This window comes from Oreochromis aureus, linkage group 2, assembly GCF_013358895.1.
Source record: "Oreochromis aureus strain Israel breed Guangdong linkage group 2, ZZ_aureus, whole genome shotgun sequence".
Lineage (NCBI taxonomy): Eukaryota > Metazoa > Chordata > Actinopteri > Cichliformes > Cichlidae > Oreochromis > Oreochromis aureus.
Window position 1 is genome coordinate 4,233,319 of NC_052943.1, and position 22,947 is coordinate 4,256,265.

General features: G+C 42.1%; 1 protein-coding gene across 2 annotated transcripts in view; it reads right to left on the reverse strand.

Annotated features, from left to right (window-relative positions):
• Positions 1–22,199, reverse strand: part of gpc3 (glypican 3) — a 135,083-nt gene extending 112,884 nt beyond the window's left edge. For both annotated transcript variants that reach the window (XM_031751436.2, XM_039615571.1), the window contains exons 1-2: positions 21,755–22,199; positions 12,751–12,912 (exon numbers count right to left, since the gene is read on the reverse strand). In XM_031751436.2, the coding sequence (XP_031607296.1) occupies positions 12,751–12,912; positions 21,755–21,911 (319 nt within the window). In that variant the 5' untranslated portion in view covers positions 21,912–22,199. The remainder of the gene's footprint in view (positions 1–12,750; positions 12,913–21,754) is intronic.
• Between the last annotated feature and the right edge of the window lie 748 nt (positions 22,200–22,947).

Sequence of the window (22,947 nt, forward strand, 5' to 3'; positions counted from 1 at the left end):
AAATAAGTACCCCATGGGGTGCTGACTGGCTGACACATTATCAGCAGAGAGACAGACGTTGCATTTTTTAGGGGGGGGGGGTTGAGCGTGGTCAAATCAAAAGACAGAGGCCCGATTAAAAAGGTGTACTGCGACGCGCACAAGACTACAGGAGCACTTTAAGCAGGATGCCAACCCTGTTGGGAATAGGAGGCTGAGGCTTCCTGTGGAGACAGGAGCGACTAGCAGCCAACACAAAAGCCTGCAGAGATAAGACGAACACTTTGGAAAGCCAAACAATGGAAAAATAAAAGCATGTAAAAAAAAGAAAGAAAAAAACTGTATCTGGGGGAATAAAAAGAATGATGTCGTTTCTACAGACTCTCCACCAATAAACAAAGCCATTAATTAGTTAGTATGATGTGAGTTAGCCCGGGTTAGAGGACCAGTGGAGCACACCTCAATAAACCTGCTGTTGTCTCTGTATAAAAGCAAAGTGTTTCTAATTCATAGATGTCTTTCAGTACCGTTTTATATCCACTACATGTACTCCGTACCTGTTTTTGACAGGCCTATTTTACTTCAAGTCAAACAGAACACCTGTCCACTTAAAAATGTTTGAAAGTGGCTGTTAAACTAATTCTTTTATCATTATTTGGATTTTCACTAAGAATAGCTTTGATTTAGGTTTACATTTTTAACAGTGAATAAACTACCAGTCCCACAATGCACTGTAAATCCCTTTTCCAGTTGAATCCTTTTCATCACCATAGTGCTGTATAATAATTGTTTTGAATATGTGTTGTAATGACACAATGACGTGTTCCTGACTGCAATAACCACTCAGCAGTTTGTGAAGTCTCCGTAGTCACAGTGAGCTCCGCCAATCACACGCTGTCATTTCTATTTAGGTGGGTACAGCAGTTATTTTGCAACTTATCATAAATAAATTGCCTTACTGTTGAAATAAGTTTGGTATCACACAGACTTGTAGTTTCTAAAGGAGCACATACCATCATGTCACAATCTTGTAGCACATAGAAAGTAATAATAATCATAGTCATAAGATTATAGCCGTGTCCAAACTCATAGGCTGCATCCTCCTGAGGACCCGGCCTTTGCGGTCTACGTGGGCCGGGTCCTCCGAAAGCCGGGTAGGCCCGAAGTGAGCGACTGTGAAATTGGACGCTCTAGCCTTCAGATTTGCGTCACCAGCCGTTTCGGTGGAGTTTAATAAAATCAGCCGTCTGCTCCTTGCTATCTAAAATATAAGATAAGATAACCTTTATTAGTCCCACACGTGGGAAATTTGTAACAGGACACTGGCGTAAATTCTCGATCATCTTGCACTTCTCTTTAATCAGTTTTCTGTTTGATGTTTATTCAGCTGTAATCTCAGCCAAACTGATTTACTCAGGAATAAATAAAACACTGAAAAAAGCCAAACAATAACATTTTAACAAGTTATCTACGGGCCTCGGACCGGTACCAGTCCGTGAGTCGTTTGGTACTGGGCCGCGAGAGTTGAGGCTCAGGTGTGAAATGTATGTTTTTCAGGGTTTTTATCGGTTTTCAGCGTTATTTTGTTATCGTTTTTATCGTTTTTATCGTTAACTCAGTTTTCCTGGGTCTTTTCACGTGTGTTATGAATAAATCTTCTTTTTTTCGGTACCGGTACTCATTTTATTTTGTTGTATTTATCCGCGACACCTTAAAGGCCGGTCCGTGAAAATATTATCGGGCATAAACCGGTCCGTGAGGCAAAAAAGGTTGGGGACCGCTGATCTAAGTGACTTATATATCATGTTTAACCTGAGTAGCCAAAGACCGCAGGGGGTTTGAAAACGATGTGCCGGGAGTTCGCTGTTCTCGCCGGCTCTAGCGAGCCTTGAACCCCAGGGTTGCTATTGAGCTGGTGGGTAAGAGACGTCTCCGAAAACGTTGGAGCACTTTTGCAAATATGTGATGTCTTGATAAACGGAGCAGATATTTGAAGTTAACACAGCTACATTCTCGCCTGAAAATATCTCAAAAGTTTATTTTGTGACCCAGAAACAATAATAAGAGTAATATTAAAACTAAGCAGCTGCCGCTGTTGTTGGAAACTGAAATTGGTTGGGCCGCGCTATGAATTCTGGGATATGGTGGGCCACGAAGGATACACCCAACCCAGGCTTCAAATTCGGGGAAAATGAGGACGCATTTGTCGGCCGCATTTGGAGGAGTCTACAGCGTTCCTCGCGTCGCTGTGACATAATCGGCCTACAAATGCAGCCTCAGGGGATGCAGCCCATGAATTTGGACTCCCCCTCTGGCTCTCAAAATCCTCTGGAGAATATGAATACAATTTTTGCTTGCAGAGCATCACGGTTCTGGTGTACACTCTAAATCTCAATAAACAAATGCCTAATACGGCTAATTTATGTTAGAAAATTTGAGCTGTATGAAAAGACATTTATTTTAAATTTTTTACTTTTTCAAATCATTACCCTTTATTTAGTTTAAAAAAAACCCCAAATAATTACAACAAAGGAATTAACAGCTCACACGCTGCAGAACTCCAGTTTACTTTATGTATTCCATCTTAAGTAGTGTGTGACGTTTAGTGCACACCTGTTCTTCATCAGAGAATGAAACACAGGCACTACCACCTTAAATCACCTATGATTGTTCCCATGACCACAAGTGATGACAATAATACTTATATCAAACTGCTGATATAAAGTTGAAATAAATTACATTTCCTCCTGGCACAAGTATAAAAATTTAATGCCCTGAAAAAAAAACTCAATAAAAGGTCTTGTGTAAGACCTTTTATTGAGTTTTATTGAAGAATGTTTCTCTTTTGATAGTATAGTGTGTCAATGTTATATAACTTTTTATATACTAGATAATTTATGTGGCACATTGGGGTTCATAAGGTGAATAAATCTGATATATACCTAAATAACTGCATTAAGTATTTTATTCTTAGACATTGCTTGAGGCATTATGGGTATTTTTCTTTCTGTTTGTTACTTAGTATTTAAAAAAAAATTTATTTTACTTTTTTAACAGGATTTTTTGGGGGGGGTTTACTTAGGTCAATTAAAAATGTTTTTTCCACGCTTAATTTTTTTGCTTTGCTTTTTTTATTTTAGGTAATTACAATAACAGCCTTGCTGTTAATCTAGCTAACAGTTAGCTAGATTTTGAGCATTGCCTTGTTTGGTTCTCCTTCCATTTCCCACCATTATGGGAGCAAAGTATGCAACACATAGTCCACACACCATCCAGAAAAGTATTCACGATCACACCTGATAGTGTGAACACACTCAAAATAGCACAAGTATGGAAGTACACAATATGCAAGCCAACCACGCAGCAAACCTTTTAGCTGCATCTGCAGAGGTTGAGGTTGATCTGATGTCATTATAATATAGTTTTACATAGAAAACTTACAATTCTCACACGTGCTAAAGGGTCCCCCTTGGACACACAGCACATGTCCATACGACAGTCAGACTTGTCCCTTATTTTTGTGAGCATGTCTGGAATCACTTTAGCCATTGCTGTTGTTATGCTACCTACCAGAAACCACATTTAAGTCACGAATCCGCTCTTTTTAATGTAGTTTCAGTTGTTACCAGTGAATGGCTGTGGAATTAAAGCACTTTGAAACTGGATAATTCTTTTTGACAGAGCCTGTATTAATAATATATTTTCAGTGTATTAAGCAGCCTAGCGTGGGACAGGATACTGTATCCCCCGTTGCACCATTTTCCTCTATATAATATGGAGAAAACTAGAGGGTGAACCTAAATGGATAATTATGATAACAATCTGAGACATGACTAAAAGCAAAATCTGATGAAAGGCATTCAGATCCATGCCACATCGCAAGTGTACCCACCTGAAGACTTACCGACCTCCCATGGCAACAGTGTTGACCATTTATGCTACGTGAAAGGAAAATTCAGCACTGAGCCAAAGATCAAGTTCAGATAGTGGAGGCAGAGAGCGAGGGTGTAGCTGGCCAAACAAACCACCAGGCTATACTACTCACATTTAGTCCAGGAAGCCACAAACTTACACAACTTTTTCATCACTCTGAGAAACTATTTTCAATTCAGTTTGCTTATTTTGTGCCTTCTTTCAAGGAAATGAAAAAAGGTGACATGTACTCAAAGTCCTACTAAAAGAGAATTCCAAATAGCCGAAGCACCGTTTTTATAACAAGAGTTTCTGAGAATTCTGACATCAGTTCATTGAATTCAAAGCACTGCTGGCATAAAACACATATTGATTTTTTGGCTTTATTTCTATTACAAGTGGTTCTTACAAGACTGCAAATGTGTTTTTACACCATTACTTAAGGTAATGTGATTCACAACAAAACTCTGTTAACACATTCATGTATCTTCTTCCAATTTTTCCACTTCAATCTAAAGGAATGTGTGAAGAAGCAAGATTAATACATTTCTGTCTGCAGCTACTTCACGGCTTCTGCCTTTGTCGTGCAGAAAAGGATGACGCACAAAAGAAAAACACACATGTTAGAGTTTAATTTCAGTGGCACCCAAACATCCGTTTGCCACTAGTAATTCACATTAGGCTTTCTCCACAAAACAGCGACAGAAACAATAAGGAGGCTTCGTCACGGGTACATTTGCTGTACCTGGATGTTTGGGTGCTCCTTTGTGGATCTGTATCTGCCGCTGCTGCTGTTTCTTCCTCTAGCTCGCGCTATGTTCTCTCAGGCTCACAGCAAAGAGACACGCTTTTTCCTCTGTGGCTCCAGAGCTCCAAGAGAAACCTCAGAAGTCAGACAGACAGCACACCCTTTAGAATTACAGTGCTTTATTAAGTATCAATCTGTACAACAGTTTGCCGGCCCAGCAGAGAGCTCAAAAAAGTACTGAAAATCTCATTACGGGAAAACTAATAAGTGACGCACAATGATAAAACAGCAGCAATTAGGTTAAAACCAAATTACCAGTTGATAAAAGAAGATGTGGTAATGGCTGGTATATCTCATCGTGTCTGGTAAACGATGCTCGAAGGAGCCCATTGGACATAGCAAAACTGCCTCTCCCCATCATTAAGTTATTAGATTAGCCCAGGGCAGCAAGTAAACAACTTCAGACATCTCACTGCAGGCATACATCCCACCAGCCCTCACCGTTATTGGATTACTCAGGGAAACTTTTCCAGAAGACAAAATGACTCCATGGAGAGCGAGCGAGCTACGGGATGATTATTGGAAAGCAGATGATGGGAAGAGCAGAGGAAAGGCCTGCTCAGGCCAGACGCCCGGAGCACTTAGGATCGAGTGGATGGCTAACGAGCAGGAGACAGGGAAGGGATACAGAGGGCAGCGAGGTCTGGTTTTGATTATTGGCTGCTGGAAGGAGAGGCAGCTCGAGTCTGCCAGGTTTCTGCATCATCCGCCTCCTGCCACATCTCGTTTGGGTTGCTGCCACGGCAAATGTCCATTCAGCACTATCAGAGACAAATGAGGGCAAACTCCTGTCAAGGTCAACAACCACCTCCACTACGGCCACAGGGGGTCTGCCATTGTAATTCCTTATACACTCAGAGTAATTAAAACTCATCCAGAAGAAGCGGGGGAAGTCGATGGAATTTTTTGAGACTGCTAATGAGATGCTAATTTGTTGGCCCGCTAGGAACGAGGCATGAGGATCTCAAGGACACAAAAGATTTATTCCCTTTTAAAATGATAGCGTGTGTGTGTGTGTGTGTGTGTGTGTGTGTGCGTGTCTTCTTCTTCACTCAGACATTTGCCAAGTTTGTTGAGCAATACACACGGTAGGACTCCCGGTGTCTTTATGTTTGATAAAAAGATACGAGCATCCTTTCAAACTCTTTCCAAACTCCTGATAATTTACAGAGCATCACCCCTGTGAGTTCAGAGTAAAGTGGAGAAAGCTCCCCTGCCTCGCAGCAACGAGTGAAGCCACACACAGATCGCCCTCATGCTGCCTGAAAGTAGTCCAAGTCAGACCTGTTTTCGAACACCCCACTGAGCCAGCCTTCTATGGACTCATTGAGTCATTCCAGGAGCGCCAGGCTGGCTGTCCCACTTTTTTCAACAGATATCACACAGACTCTCTGATATCTACGCGCGCGCACGCTTGCACTGCACAACTTTCCTCCCCACACATTCCACTTTATAAGCAATCGGGCCAATCCTGTCCTCTCATGTTTATTAATTAGGCTTGCTCTTGGACTTGAATCTGACTCCCTTCTGGGTGAAGACTATTCCTCGGGAACGCCAAGCTGTGCTGAAACTGAGCGAGACAGCACTGTGGTCTTCTCGCTACACCAGCACTGCAGTCATTTTCTGATATGTCATTTTTTACACAAGCGCCGCACAAGAAAACAGCCCTATCCAGCCCCCAGTGCCAATCAGCTACAGCGGCTTTCAGCAGTCATGTAAAAAGAGATCACTCCAATAAAAGTTAGTTAAAGTTAAATAAACGCGTCTCTCATTAACAGAGAAGTATAATCTCATTTTTAATCTGCGGGCTCAGGCTGAGAGTCGTCACAACAGTGGCAGCGCAGCGCTGAAGGACACAACGCTGGGGAAATAACATCAATTAGAGCTGCCAATCACCCAAAATGCCAGAAGACAGTTTTGGATGAATTTCTGGTTTGTCGGGCAGTTACACAGACGACAGGGAGGATGGGTGAGTCAGAGGGGATGAGATGAGGTGTGAAGTATAATCATATCACAAACACAAATCTGTGGCTTACTTCGCTAAGCCTCAACATAAAGACGTCGTTTTTGGACTCTTTCTTCAGAGCAGACCGTTTAATGCACTCACCTGAAAGTTCATTCTAATTAGTGCTGACAGTCCGCTTAAGAACTTTAGTGCTGAAGCAGCTAACCAAAATGATAAATTTACTGCCCCGGGCAGCACTCACAACATCAGTGTTTGGTCACTGTCAGCTGGATGCTATAAAATCAAACCCACATTGTGCTGCTGAAGCAGCTAAGTGTTTTAGTTTTTCAGATATTCTTCCTAATTCCAGCTCCTCAAATCTGATAGTTTTCTTCTTTTGTCTATTTTGAATCGTGATTCGAGCACTCCAGGGGCTTTCGAGTGTTAGTCGCACAAATCAAGCAATTAAAAGGTTGCCAGCTTGAGCTGTGAGAAGCCGTCATTATCTTCTCACTATTTTTCAAAATTGTCTAGACTGTATGATTGCACAAGCAATCAGAAAACAGGGCACTCAAAGGGCTTATGCAACAGTTTAGTATTTACATTCCTGTGCTGATGAGAGACTTATAGAGATAGGACCTTGAGACCTTGAGTTTTTGTAACTCTATAACCCAGATAGTCTTATATACTTATGGGTGGTCTGTTTAATTTGAAGTCTTCAACACAAACTGTAGATAAAAGATGTAGAGATACAGCCACTTACAACTGTCGCTCCCAGTTGGCTGATAGCCGACTTTCACCCAATTCCCAGCCACTGGGAGTCCCTCCTCCTTTTCCTGGGGCATATCTACTTTTAACTATAAACACTTAATTGCAGAGTGTCTTAGAATTAAGTTTTGAAAATGTAAATCATCAAAAGTATTACCAGTATACAATTCTTCATTTCAGTCTAATCTAATAAAAAAAAAATTGCACACTTTGTAGAAACCAAGGCCAATTCCTGTTACGTGCCTTAAACCTGCATTCTTTCTAATGGCCAGCAGGGGGCGGTTGCAAAAAAATAAAAAGCAGCCCAATTGTATAAATGCGATTTAATCGTTTGATCGACTCATGACCTAAGTAAAGACTTGCGTTCTAACCTTCTGATCTCACTGATTATTTTTTAGTCTTTTTTAATATTATTAATATTATTTGATATTATTATTAAAGTTCTATTTTTAGTACAAGAAATGATAAAGCAGGGTATGTTTTAGGTTGTGGTTACATTCATCACACCCAGTTTCAAAAGTCCAATTTTGTAATAGCAACTATGCTCAAGTCAAGGCTTGTCTATCTTTTATATACAGTATGTGGTCCCAAAGCTCGTGATGTCATGTGTTTATTTATTTATATCTTTATTGGAGGACAGGCTAAAAAGCCACGTGGGACCTTATATGAGAGCTTTCATCAAACGTGTTATTACCAGTGAAAAGCATAGATCAAGCTCTATGTTTAAAATCTATGCAATGCCCCTTTAAAGACTCTCAAATTACCCTAATCACTATCATCTCCTCTCGGCACTCCAAACTCTGCAATAAAAAACATGTTCACCGATGTGCAACATCACATACTAATGCACTCGTCAGAAATATTGAACTCCATGATTTATTTACCAAATTAAATTCTCAGCATGTATGAGATCAGACTCTCGTTTGCAAAGATTAGATTTAAAGCTGTGCATCCTGCGCAGGTTTACAGATTCTCATTTTGAAACTAAACTGACATCATCAAGATGCTGAACGTGAGGCAATCTCGGCGCGCAGGCGAACACCGCCGTATGATCGCTGTAATGCGAATCAAAGTGAAATCCAATCATCTGTCATATTAGAGAGGATGCGGCGTTTTATCCATTATGTTGTATTTTCCCGCTATGCTATAAAGAGATCAGCTAAGGCTCATTAGATTGTGAACTGGCATATGAAACATGCGCAAAGCGAAATTCCGAATGCCTTACCTATTTCCTGGTATTGATCCTAAAGAAAGCTAAAGTTAAGGCGGCCTGTCATCTTACTACTTAAAAGACAAAGATAGACAGAGCCATTACTTTTCCATTGTTTGCAGAAGTTCACTTCAAAAGGGTGAAAACTCTGGTGTAGTCTGAGGCTTGGGAAAGCAAAGCAGGCAAGGCAGGTGGAGCTGGAAGGAGAGGAGGATGCAGGGATAGAGAGATTGGAGACAGAGGAGTGAAGAGGGGGAGCCCTTTGATCTCTGGCAGAAGTGGATGCTGAAGAGAAGAGACAGAGAGCTGCAAAGAAGACTGCAAACAAGGCAAGCACTCAATTCCCAATAGTCGCACCAACGCGAAAGGAAGACAGAAAAAGAGGGGAAGACAGAAGGAGAGAGAAAAGTTGAGCAGATTGAACGAGACAGAAAGGAGAAGGCGAGAGAGAATGGCAGGGTCGCAGAGAGAGAGCGAGAGAAGAAAGGAGGAGAAGACAGAGAGGATGAAAATGAAGTTGAGGGAAACAGATAAGACCAGGATGTTAAAAGGATTTCAGTCCGTGGGCTGTTTGGGGAGTTCTCTCCAGCCCTATGCTAAAGCAATTAGTATTGAACCCCTTCTAGGAAAGAGCAGCCAAACCACAGCGGCAATCTCTAACATTGTTAGTGTGAAACAACCAAGTCAAGCAAACCCCACGGTCCCCATTAAACCTCAAGTTTTAATTGCCGTGTCAGGATGGTGCCGCATTTCACAGCCCATAAGTGTGGACTCTCAAAAAAGTTGGCCCAGTGAGTCCCTCTTCAACTGGAAACCCCGAGACAGTAAACAGTGCTGCTTTGCTGGGTTGAAAAGGCCTGCATAGCACCATAACAAAAGCTCAACATTAAAAGTGAAAGGGATACTTCGAAAGAGCTGTCGATAGCGTGGCAACAGAGAGAGACGAGCTGTGTGCTTCTTTGTTGCCGTCCAGCTCATTTGAAACCACTTTGTAAAGTTTTTATTCAAAGTGAGATTGTGTCATTTCTGCCGTCGCCATCTTGGTTTTTTTTTGTTTTTTTAAAACAACGACTCTGACTGTGAAACCACTCGCTCACTGGCAGTGTTGGGATTGTAACTAAATGAAAATGTAATGTAGCACACATCACATTTCTTGACAGTAATGAAGTACGTAACTTCATTATTCCCTGGAAAATTCATCACACTACTCAGTACATTACTGTCTGGTAAAATGACCTGATACACACTGTAACCTAATTACCAGTTAGGCTACAGTTCCACACACTGATCCAAATCGCTGTCCTACCAGGACACATGTGATCTTTCTTTCATTGTTCGTGTATGAACACAAAGCAAAGCTGAAAACCAGCACAGAGAGAGATGAAAGTAATCATCACAGAGATTCTACTTTAGAAACATGAGCAGGTAGAAACAGAGCCTGCAGCCTGACTGCTCATCACTGCCTTTGTTACCTGTTGAAGACGAGGCTCTGGCTATTGGACTGAGGTCGGGAGTCACTCAGCTGTTTTTGCTAGCTTTGTGTTAGCATGCTGTTTCTGCAGATCTTTGCAAAGAGTCTGTTTGCAGCATAACAAGTTTTTTTTTTGTCCTGGACGCCGATTGAACTTTGTGCTCTTTCCTGCAGTGCAATAAAAATAAAAACACTGTCCGCATCTCCACTCAGAAGTGAGAAATCTGAAATCAGGTGATTAAAGAAAAAACATGTTTGATGTTTTGTTCCCTTTTTATCTGATTACAATTGTAATGTAAGTACTACATGTAGTACACTAACACGTTACTTTATTGCCTTACTAGAAGACGTATTCTGATTACCTGTCAATCACAAGTCATTGGTGTGCTGTGGATAATCATCCAGTCTGAAACAACGAAAGATCAAGATTTATTCAGTTTGATTCTAAATGAGTGACTGAGCCATTAACTCATCAGAAAAGTACTCACAGAGGTCAAGAGGTCAACAAGGTCTTACAGCCTTCTCTAAGACCTTCTATAAGTCTTTTATCACCCCATTAGAGCACTTTACTCTCAGACTGTGGGCTTACTTGTGGTTCCTAGAGTATTTAAGGCTCCTCGGACAAACAGATGCCCTCTCTCTACTTTTAACATTAGGCATAAAACTTTCCTTTTTGATAAAGCATATATAGATCATATATGCATATATGGATCAGGTGACTTTAATCCTCCCTTAGTTATGCTGCAATAGGTCTAGGCTTCTGGAGGATTCCCACGATGCATTGAGTGTTTCTTCTTCAGTCACACAAATCACTTTGCTTTTTATTATTAGTTATTATTAATCTCTGGCTCTCTTCCACAGCATGTCTTTTGTCCTTTTTTCTCTCCTCACACCGGTCGAGGCAGATGGCCCCGCCCCTCCCTGAGCCTGGTTCTGCTGGAGGTTTCTTTGTATTATTGTTTAGTCTTTAACTTACAATATTGCATGATCATGATCATGTGTCCAATGATCCCACGTACTGTGGAGGCACCACAGCAGTCACACGACTGGCCAGCTCTCTCTCTCTCTGTCTCTTTTCTTAGCCTGGACTTGTGTTGCATCAGCGCTAATAGTTCCTTTGATGTTATCCAGCCTCTTCTTTTGCTGTCCGCTTTTTCTTCCTCTCCCCTGGAGAGTGGTCTTTGTCAAACGTGTCATTCTTGAGACGTGGCCGTATTGAGATTGTAATTTCCCTTCTTTTTGACTGGTGACAGGAGTTCTTAACCGATGCCCAGGATCTTACAAACCTTCAGAAGCAGCGTCTTTTCACTGCCTGTTTTTTCTCTCCCAGGTCACCTGAAAGCATCCATGTAGAGCAGTGGTGTCAAACATATGGCCCAGGGGCCAGAATCAGCCAAGTGAAGAGTCCAATCTGGCCAGCTGGGCAGCTTCGGAAAATGTGAAAGAGTGCATAGATTTTTACCTGTATTTTCGTAACTTTTACAGCTTTTCCTATTGATAAAAAGGCATTCAAATTCATACTTCACCAAAGTAATTAAGTAATAGCTAAACAATGACAAAAAAATTCCAGTTTTTCTGCCATGTATATCAAAATGTCTGGGTTTGGGGGGGTTTTGAGGGGGGTTAATGGGTCAGTGAGTTCAGAGTAAAAAGTTTATAATTACAGGATAATCTGGACAGTGAACTATCAGAACCTTCTCTGTAATTTTACCCATTTAACTCATAATTTCACCGGCCCGGTCCGGCTGAGATTCTCGATGTAGAGGAATGCAGTCGCATTTTAAGCCTGAGCTTTATTCTCAGAGTGAAGATCCTATCTGTACATATTGGCTTCAGGATGGCAAATGTCATAGTTTGGACTATATTGGACTACTGAACCATGCATACACCAGAAGCAGGAGAAAACACCTTCACCTATTGCAGGTTATAGCTTTGCATTTACTTTACAAGAGTGTTTTTCTTTTCATCTAATTTTTAACGGGAACAAACAGAAGCATAGTACATTTTCTTTAACAGAATGATTCGGACACCGTAATAGTCTTTGTACACCTGAGTAGCACCTGCTACACCAGGTATTTCATTTCACTGTTCAGTCACTCACCTGCTTCCTGCACCTTCGACAAAATCTACGTCTTTTTTCGCGTCACCGTTTCCCCGAGTTGTTATTTTGCATGCGTCTGTTCGCTTGAGTTAGTTCTAGCAGCGGGTCTCCTCTGACCGCTCTCATCCAGGTTTCCAGGAAGGCTGCTGACTGTCGTGGTTTTTTTCTCTCTCTCTGTGAATAACAGTCATCGCCAACTGCAGTGCGCCAAATCTCAGGAGGCTGTCACTTTCTGGAGCAACATGTCTGGCACAGACAACCACACTACATCTAAAGTCACTTAAACAACACGTCGCTGCCATTCCAACATTTAGTTGAACAGCAGCCTCCTGTCTGTAAGCATTTTGCTACAGCTTTATTTATACGTGACTCACTGCCTGGAGGAGTGAGCTGCTGATGTGAAAAAAAATTGTAGCCAAGAAAGTGAATACTGTTGATTTATGTGCTTAAATGTATGCATTTGTGACACTGGGTTGTTTTTTTGTTGTGCGTGCCAGATGAAGTTATCTCGTCTTTCTTCGAGGCAGGTCTTGGATGAACTGTGCAGACTGCTTACCTTGGAATATCGCGGCGTTCTGGATGATGAGACGTTTGAGTTGTGCGCTGACAACCTGCAGACCAGACTCCATATTGCTGCGCGCGGCTACCTGATACCGCTCCTCCATCTTCTTGGAACAGCAGGTCGGGCCTTTGGTTTGGCAAACCTGCAGATCTGCACCTGGCAGGAAATCAGCAGGGACAGGATGGTAGTCTGGATGAACAGAGGGAAGTAGCTGCGAAGCCACTGTTGTTTAATTTTCAAGAAAAAAAAGACACACAAACACACACAAATAGATTCAGCAGCATTTTCACGCAAAAACTAAGAAACCCTATCTCCAGCCGAGTCCGTAGCCTTAATGAGCGTATGAATATTATGTAGAGGCTGTGTTATTTAGCCGGGCTAAAGTCAAAAACAAATTGCTGCTTAAAAATAAGTCATTTTGATCCACATTCGGGCAATACACTAAGGCTGTGTAGTTCTCCTCAGAGATCAATTTGGTCAACAGAAACTTTTCCTCCACTCAAGGCTACACTTTTCACTCCGAGGATCAAAAAAAAGTGTTTTTTGTATGTTTTTAGGCTAAAGATGAGAGCCAGGAGCAGTGCAGCATGCAGACAAATAAACCTAGGTTTCAGCATCCTTTCATTATGGATAGACATTTAAAAAAACTGCCACGAGTAAGATTGAAGGCAGTGAAACAACATTCGTGCACCTGGCTGTGGACACTAAAGGTTGTTTACACCTATGAGAAATAATTGGATTCCCCGAGCTCCTTTTTGAGCGACGCATATTCAAGCCTGCGAAAGCAGAACTGGGGTGTCGGGGGTGTTTCACAGGGGCGATGTAGCCAGACACGACCTGATCAAAGAGCAAACACCTCGAAGAAATTAATTCAATTAATCCCACGCAGGAGGAAGTTAGGAAAGCTAAACAAGAGCCTGCCGCCACTGTGAAATCAGTAAACTTCGAGTCATGGTCATGCTAAAAGGAGTGTGAAATCTGTTTGTTTGTTTTTTTAGATAAAAAGAGTTTACATTAATAAAGAGGAAACAACACAATATCTGTGTCTTTAAATAAATGCTTTGCATCATATTTTCTGAGCTAAAGTTCTGTGTGCTCACAGTGGATTTTAGCCCAAACAGTCAAGAATTGACACAAATACAGTTGATCAGTTTAATTTTGGGGGGCTTAAAAAAATATTGGAATAACTGTTTAGAAATTACAGACATTTTATATGAATTACAGTGTTTTAAAAAGATTTTAGTTCCACATTTTCAGAGGTTCAAAAGTAAACTGGACAAAGGGGCATCATTTTAAATTCCAGGATTCTTTTTGATGCGTGCTATTTTCAGCTGTCACAAGTGGTTTCCACACCGGGTGGCCTTCCTGATGCAACCCCAAAGGAGATTTGTGTCTCCACCTGAAACTGAACCAGCAATCTTTTGCTTGCCAGTAAAATGTGTTAACAACTTCACTGTGGAGCCAACATAAGGAGCAAATATAAGGACTGTTTTTAGTGCTTGGATGAAAATCCGGTGCAGTCAGTGACAGCCTGGAGTGTAGAACCCACAAACATCACCAAATGCTCTGCCAGACCTTTACTGTCCTTCAGTTGCTGTTTTTCTGAGTCTTTCTGCCTCACTTTTGCATTTAATAACTGAAAAGCTGCTCTGTTGCATTTGCAGGATGCTTTGGGTCGTTATCCATTTGAACTGTGAAGCACGGGCTGAACAGTTTTGCAGCATTTGGCTGAATCTGTTTGGAGACTACTGCGCTGCACACGTCACGATTCATCCTGATACTTCATATCAGCAGTGACATAATCAATAAACACTAGTGACCTTGGTTCCACTGGCACCCATACACACTCATGCTATAACACTGCCTCCACCGTGTTTGTCAGATGACGTGTTGTGTTTCAGATCATGACCCTGTCAGTCTCCATACTTTTCTCTTCCCTTCATTGTGCTACAATTTAATCTTGGTTTCACCTGTTCAAAGATGTTTTTCCAGCACTGCGTAGACTCTTTTAGATGTTTTCTGATAAAATCTAATCTGGCTTTCAAGTTCTTGAATGTAATCGGTGGTTTGCACCTTGTTGTAAATCCTCTGCATTTCGAGTCATCTAATAATTTGCTCCATTCTTGATTGCAGACTGAAAATGGTACACCCACCTCCTTGAGTGGGTTCTTCAGTTGGTTAGATGTTGTAAATCTGTTCATCATAGAAATAATTCTGTGATCATTCACCTTTTTCACTTCACGTTTGATGTTGCTGAGCTGGCTGGTGAATTCCTTCTTTAAAGCACATACCAGATTTTTGACTTGGACACGTTTTTGCCATCTCTCTTGTTTCTTTTGATCTTTCCTCCTGATGGCCTCTTTTACTTGCGTCGACAGCAGTCATATGCAAGTTCAGCATTGGAAGTGTATCTGTTTATCTTGTCATAAAATAATGAAGGAACTGGCCTCATCAGGCCTGAAACGCCCTGTCTGTCAATTTTCTGATTACTTCTGAGCCTCTGAAAATGGGAGAGTGTATAAAAACAGGATTTAATTCCTAATTAAAGCTGAAACTCTGCACTGACTAACTGACTGATTTAAAATCCCCTGTTGTGGTGTAGAGAGGCAACATTGCAAAATTACAAATCTGCATAATTGTCCAAACACTTACAAAGTTTAAAGATTTCCACCTTATCTCTGCTTGAAAATGATGGACAGTCAGACATAAGTAGGGCACAACCATCCAGTGTTTAGATACAAAGAGCAGCTCCAGTGAAAACCCCTTTCCTCGGTGCTTCCCCCTCTCAGCCTCTCTGTCCCACATGGCTGCTGAGAGCTCAGTGCAGGCTGCAGTGGTAACGTGCCAAAGTCTCGTTGAGGAGTTGTCTCCAGGATCTGCCTCCCTGAGAGGCATCGGTGACAAGGGCCTGATTGATGCCACGGTAAACAAATGTCAGGGGAGCCTGCCAGCTTTGGCTGCCGCTGCTTTGGGTGCGAGGATATAAGGAGGCGGAAGCAGCGAGATTAATTTGAAGGAAGGGGGGGCTGCTAGGATTGCGAATGTATCAGAAAAGTCTTGATAGCTGGCGTGTCAAAAGACGGTGGAAAGGCTTTTGTGGAGGCAGAGGGTTTATCTTAATAACAAAAGTGAGTGTCTCTATTGGATCGGGGCTCTTTCTCTGTGAGATCTTCAAAAGAATAGACCTTCAGAAGCGGGCTCGGCCTGTAACAATGCAGACACGGTGCACGTTAAACTACCGGGAGATGCAACAGAGCGACAGTCTTAATAATTAAAAATCGCTGCGGAATCAAACGGAGAACAGCTTCTGCTAACTCCCAGCTCACCCCTGACTCCCATCAGGGTTTAGGGTGTACAGTCTAATGAGCAAAAGAGGCAATAAAGCTGTCACGCGGCACCTTTTTGTGTGCATACTGACAGGCTTAATATCCTAAATCAATACGGACAAAAGACTCCTGACAGATAAGATCAAGTTAATTTCAGACTGCAGGGGCAAAATTATTAAGCTGTCAATAGCGCCATAGGTGAGGCGAGCGCGGCCTGAGCGGAGAAGAGACGGGGATTTAGCAATTATCTCCGGCAAAACAGGCAGATTCATCTGCACCGTTTGTCGTTTTGCAGATGATAAATGTGTTTCATTACACGAGTTCCACAGCACTGAGGGAATAGGCGAAAGATTCGGGAGGGAGATGATTCCCCCGTAGAGTTTCACAAATAACAAAATCATACCGTCTAAATAAAGCTTTCTTTCTGACTGACACATCACTGGGGAACGAGCTTCCTCCTGCTCCCCTTTGCTTTAGGCTCAATCCCTGTTTCTTGCCCCTCTGCTTTCTTATTTTTTCCTCTTTTACTCCTTTTCATCTGCGCGCACTTTTGTTCCGAGCTCGTTTTCCTTCACCTACCTTGAGCTTAATAGCTCCTGGGCACTGTGAGCAACTTTAAAATCAGCCTGTTATTGGTTAATTGGTCAATTTTGGGCGTCCTGATGGCCAATTCTCCCCCGCAAAATGAAGAAAGACAAGGTAGCAATTTACATGTAAATTTCCCCAGCATGCAACCTCGGTTCAAGGTGGCGCCTTTAAATTACTGCGTGCTTTCAATCAATACTGTGAAAGGAGGCCGGGTAATTCGACGTGCAGGACAGCTGCTGTTTTTATGAGTGTCTCTGAACGCCTTTTATAAACACATTGATCGCCCTTCAGATTGTCACAGCCTCATCTAACCATCCTCGCTGCTCTACCCCTCACAGAAAGTTTCCTTTGAAAGGCCACTGCTGGAAACGATGGCCCTGTCCTCACACAAACACGCACACAAACAGTGGAGTCCCTCTCTTCACATCTTTAACAAGCCCAGGAACTCAGAGTCAGGGGAACAGATACAGTATAGTATGTGTCTAAGTTTCTCGGCACCAATTAGAAAGCTATCACTATGCAAGTTTAATGATGGCGACCATGGGGGAAAAAACAAGTTGTACTAAAATATAGAATATGCTAAAAGCCGTTCATTATGAGCATAAATTATACAACAGCTAGTTTCGAGTGGAAGCGCGTGGGAATCCGTGGCTACCTCTCCGGGGCAAAATAAGCCAGTGTCACTTTTTAAAGATAGAGCCATTTACAACCAACCTAAGGAGCAATAATATCATTAACTACTGGGGATTAAAGTGGCTTTAAGTATTTTTAGAGCTGCTCCACTTTAAACCATTTGATGAAGCAATGGTTTGAAAGCTGGAAGCAGGAATGTGAAAGTGCCCAACATTGTTCTGCGCTTTTTCCTTTTTGCACATAACAATGAGGCAGTAAACAAAAGGCTCCTGTCTTTAAAGTGGGACCCTTCAAAAGGGAAGAAGTGAATAAAACCAAATATCAATCGGTGTTTAACCAGCTGGAAAGGCTTCTCGCTTCAGGTCAGACTCATCCACCTATTAGTCATTCGCTGTCATTTCTAAAACAGGGGCATTTGGGACCTTTTTGCATGGCATCCTGCTGAGAACTATAAAGCAACACAAAGCTATAATTGTTTTAGCTCACAGCAAAAGAAGAAGAAGGGAAAAAACTCCTTTGCAGGATTTTCTGCTGAAACTAGTTGGATCTCAGCCTCCAGCACATGAGTGTTACTCTTATATTTCATGAGTATCTGATGCTCCTCTCATGAATCAGGTCCCGCCGCCGCTGTCGGAGATTCAAAAGGTCTTCCCATCATCAAGCCAGCGCCGCCACTGGTGGAGCCGCTTTCTCGCTCATGTCCCGGGGTGAGTGTTCAGCGCTGCCAGTGCGCCTCGCCTCGCACATATGTGATGACACGATGCAGTGAACCGACACCCAGCCTCCATTTCACCTTCAGCCAATCCAACCACCCACAGCAACAGCCGCAACAAAGACACGAGTGGTACTACTCCTACAGATGTGCCAAGCTTTGATTTTTTTCCCCTCTATATGCCTGCTGTAATGTTCCTCTGCACTCACTTCTTTTGAATCACACTTTTGGAAAGAAAAACTTTAGTCTTTTGGTGTTTTTTTGCCCCCTCCGGCACCACATGCAGCATTATTAGAAATTCTGCTCTGCCTTCCTGTGGACATGTTTCTGAATCAGCCACCTCCCCCACACTATACTCAATATCGATACAGTCCACTTCACATTTCACCCATACACACACACACACACACACACAGAAAGTGATACTTCCCTCAGTCGGATCACAACTAGCCACCCTCAACATGTAATTTCATCAATCTTTCATTTACTGTGTGCCTCATCGGAGAAGTCGTGTTATATCAGCCTGCATGACAAGCAGCTGTGGCTGTGACTCCAACTTATTTGGCATAAATTAATGGTGAGTATATATTATGGATGAGACAAGACCAAAAATGAATTAAAAAATAGGTCAAAAATGTACTAAATGTGTGAAAAGTGACTGCAGATTTCATGTCCTCCCCAAAAAGTAATGCTACTAATAATAATAAAGTCAGCTCGTTATGACAAAAGTGGAAGATTTGAGAGTTATGGAAATTCCACCAAAAGCTCGAGCGTGCCCAATAAGCCGCTCATTCTGAAATCTTTACAGAGTGCTTAGAATCTGTTAAGGACCATCGCTGGAGGTCACTGCACATAAAGCATTGTGGGGCCATTCAGCATCACTAAAGGAGCCCAAACTCAAATCCCATCAGTCCCAGTATCTGTTACACAGCGGCACTGCAGATACTTCAGGGATTTTTAATTTCCTATTTTACTTCAGTTTCTTTTCATCAGACATGAAGTGAATGTGAGAGACACCTTAATGTCACCATACAGGTACAGTTACATAATTCTCCATTAGTCATAAGTGCCTACACTTTAATACAAATGCTGTAAAAACTGATGAAATGATGTACGGCAACGTGCTCAGTCAGTGTTAAAGAACTGAAGAAGTAAGTGACAAAGACTTGAAGCATGGTCGTTTCCAACCTGTCTACAGCAGTGACTCATGGGTGTTTATGAGGAAATCATTAATTCAGCAGCTTTGTGATGGTTCTATTACTTATTTTCCACTCTGACTTTGACTGGTGTGTTTTCCTGAAAACTGAGAATGGCATTTAGAGTTTGATTAGCAGTGGGCCAAGTGGTTAACAGCGATAAATCACAAACATTCATCTGCAGGGCCGGTGCTAAAATGTTGAAGACAGAACGAAGACAGAATAAAGTGCTGCAAGTGTAATTCTGTGTTACAGTCTTTGCATCACAGTACAGTGATGTTTTACAGTAAACTTTGTTGTTGTAGTTTACAGTAGCTGTCAAAACAACAGTTTCATGCTGATAAATCTAGCTTGAGGGATGTACTATAGATCTACTTCAGTGGGATCTGTGTTACAGCACACTCTTATTTTTCTAACGTTTAAATCTAAATGTTGGAGAAAGAACTCTAACTGGGTATATTAACCCTGGAGTTTGTCTGATATTTGCTTTGCTGAAATTGATTGATTTTTGTTTACCTATTGATGTTTTGCCTCATTGAAACAATATAATGCAGAATGCATTCAGAAAATTCAGCTGTACTGTTGATTCAGGGGAGAAAATACTTAAAGTGCCATTGTTCTGCTGAAAAGGGGGTATTTATAGAGTATTATTGAATATTTAGGACCTAATGTACAGTGTATTTTTCATTTTCCAAAATGTTATGTTCAGGGCCAAATAAAACTTCTAGATGGTTTCCTCCATGCACAAGGTCTTTTTAACAAATTGCCAGGAGCATCAGTTGTGTGTAGGATCACTGAGGTTAGTGCTGTTAACCTCTATCATAGATACAGGGGATACAAACATTTCTTGTATTTACATATTTTTCATATCCGACATAACATTTAGTCAATCAGCAGACTTCAGGGAGCCAAAGCAGAACATTAGGTTTAACACGCTTGTGAACACCTTTTCTACAGAACTGTATGAGCCATAAACCAAGCAATTAATCTGCAACAGACCTGCAGCGAGGATGAGTAAACCAAATCATGCTTTCGCTGGCCGTGATGGATTGTTCTTTGGCCGATTGCTGAATTGATTTCCAGTGAAAGTATTGGTTATGAACTGTTAGTGTCCAGCTCAGACTGATTCCTTAGAGATGGTGCACAGACAGCTGGTCTGCCTAGCCTCAGATTTGGGAAGGCTAAATATTTCTCATTGCCTGCCAAGAGAAATATTTAGCCTCCCCTTTGGCTGGCAGATAAAACGCCTGATGGCCTAGGTGGAAGGTGTGTGATTAAACATGGATGCTTGGAGAAATGTAGGGCTCAGCGGTTAGGGCTGCATGCACCTTACAAGATGGGAGATTAATATGTGGCAGAAGGAGCATGACAAAATATGCTTCAAAGTGCATCGCGCGCTCTCTCTCCTGCTGTTTGATTTGAAGTATTTTGCGATTCGCCACACTCTTTCATGTTTACAGAACATTTAGTGTTATTCAGAAAGAAAAAAAAACCCACCCCTCTTTGAATCAGGTGGGAGTATTGCATGCTGAGAACGGAGAGAAAACAGATAACCTGGAGCACTTCCCTGTGCTGACATGACACTAAAACACCTAATTAACATTTGCAGCTGGCTGTGATGCAGATACATAAGAGGCTTTTACCATTTCCATAGTGAATCAGAACGCACGCAACAGGCTCCAGTGCATCAACATGCTCAGCATTCTGCAAAAGAGGACAAAAATATGGACTTCTGTCCACAAAGACCCGAATTATTTCACCATTAACCTTTTTTGTTTTTCTGCCAGCTCACTTCTCCAGATCTAGTCCTTCTTCATTAGAGAAGATAGAAGCCAGTGACATTTGAGCTCCATGGAACAAAAACAATAAAAATAGAGTTTGGATCATTGCATCATTTTCAAAATAAATTCCAGTTTGGTCACAGTTCAGATCACACACATAATTTATATTTGCTGTCAATGTAACAGGAATGGCTGTCTACATTTTGACTATTAGTCCTCTTTCCTTCCTTCAGCTTTTACCCCATCGTCATGTATAGAAACAAGCACCAAAGTTAGGATATCGACAGTCTCCTCAAAAAAAATAACTCAAATGTTGCAATGTTTCAGCACTAACCGAATCAAAGTGAGGTGTAAGGCAAGGTTACTCCATGTTCAGATCAATACTAGAACAAATTTGACAAGTTTCAGTTTCGTATTTGTAACAGGATAATCCGCTTAATGCGGCCAGATTTTTATTTTTTATTTATTTTAATCCTCGGAGCAGGTTGGTAAACGTTCAGCCAGAGGGATGGAGAGTGTGTGGGTTGGCGCTCACTGAAGAGGTCAGCATTTAAAACAAAACACAAAAAGGCTCGATGACAGAAGAGAAACGCTGTAGTGGTTCCATCCGCTGGTAAAAAAATATATATATATATTTACAAATCTATATCTGACTTAATGTGTTGGTGCTGATTGTTAGAAACGTGCTCGATCCCACAACATTATCAGGAGTGCGTAAAACATTAACATCCCGTGTCTACAAGCTTTATTAATGAGAGTTACCTGACACTGGGGTTTCGGGGACCCACTTGGACCCCGGGTGCAGAGACTGAAATACTGTGCGCACCTCCTGGCAGTTTGGCACGTGTCCGCCGGGAAGGGAGAACAGCTGGAGGAAGGCGCACAGAAAGAGCGCACTGTGGACCGGTGAGGAAGCCATGGCTGACGGGCAGCAGCACTCAACCAAAGCGGACAGAGTAGAGCGAGAAGCAGCAGCAGCGGTAAAGTTCAGCGCGCTAAAAGTTACAGAAGGATCCAGCGTTTGCGCTGATGAGGTGAAGCTGCAGCTCCCGGCTCCGCTCGGATCAGCATCCTTCCGCTTTCCTCTTCTCCTCCTCTCAGAGTCCGTGCGCCCTGCAAAGCTGCTCTCTCGGGCTTCTTGGCGAAGCTACACGGATGCTGAGAACTTATGAGTCCCTGTTCACTTGCAGCAGCGAGTCTCATCTCTCCGCACAGATGGATGAACGACCCCCCCACCCCCCGCTGAATCCATGTGCGCGCTCCTTAAAAAGCGCGCGCCACGGCGTGAAGCTAGCTGCGCGTACAGAGATCTCCCCTCAGTGATGCGCGCTGACACAGTGGCCCTGTGTGGGCGCTCGAGGGGAAATATGAGGGGCTTAATAATGCGCTGCACGAGCCGCTTTAGATTAACCGTACGAGATTTAACTGGGGCGCACCACTCGTGCGTTTTACTATACATTTAAACCAATGTTTACCAGGAGCTGCACACAAAACACTAAAGACATGTTGTATGAGCGGCAGTTTATTTTTCATCCACATGGAGATTGTTCATACAGACTGCTGGTTGTGCACGAAGCATAAAACTCATTGATTGTTACATTATACAGATTTCTTCATGTTAGTTTAAAATGAGTCTTACTTTCACTCAGATCTACAAGCATTAAAGTTGAGATGGTGCCATCTAGTGTTCAGTGTGCAAGTCAACAGCAAAAACGCTGCCCAACAGACAAGTAAGGACAAGATATTCAACTCCTCTGCAGACTGAACAGTTCTTCAAGTCAGAAATGCGGTTTTGGGAGTTTTTACTTGTACAGAAATTAGTACAATCCAGTAAATGCAGGACTCAATATCTGGCCGATTGTGAATAGATGAGAAATTTGTTTCACTATGTTAAGTGTTGAAATTTAAATCAACCATCTGAAAACAGCAAGTGTCACAACACCAGAATCACAGTA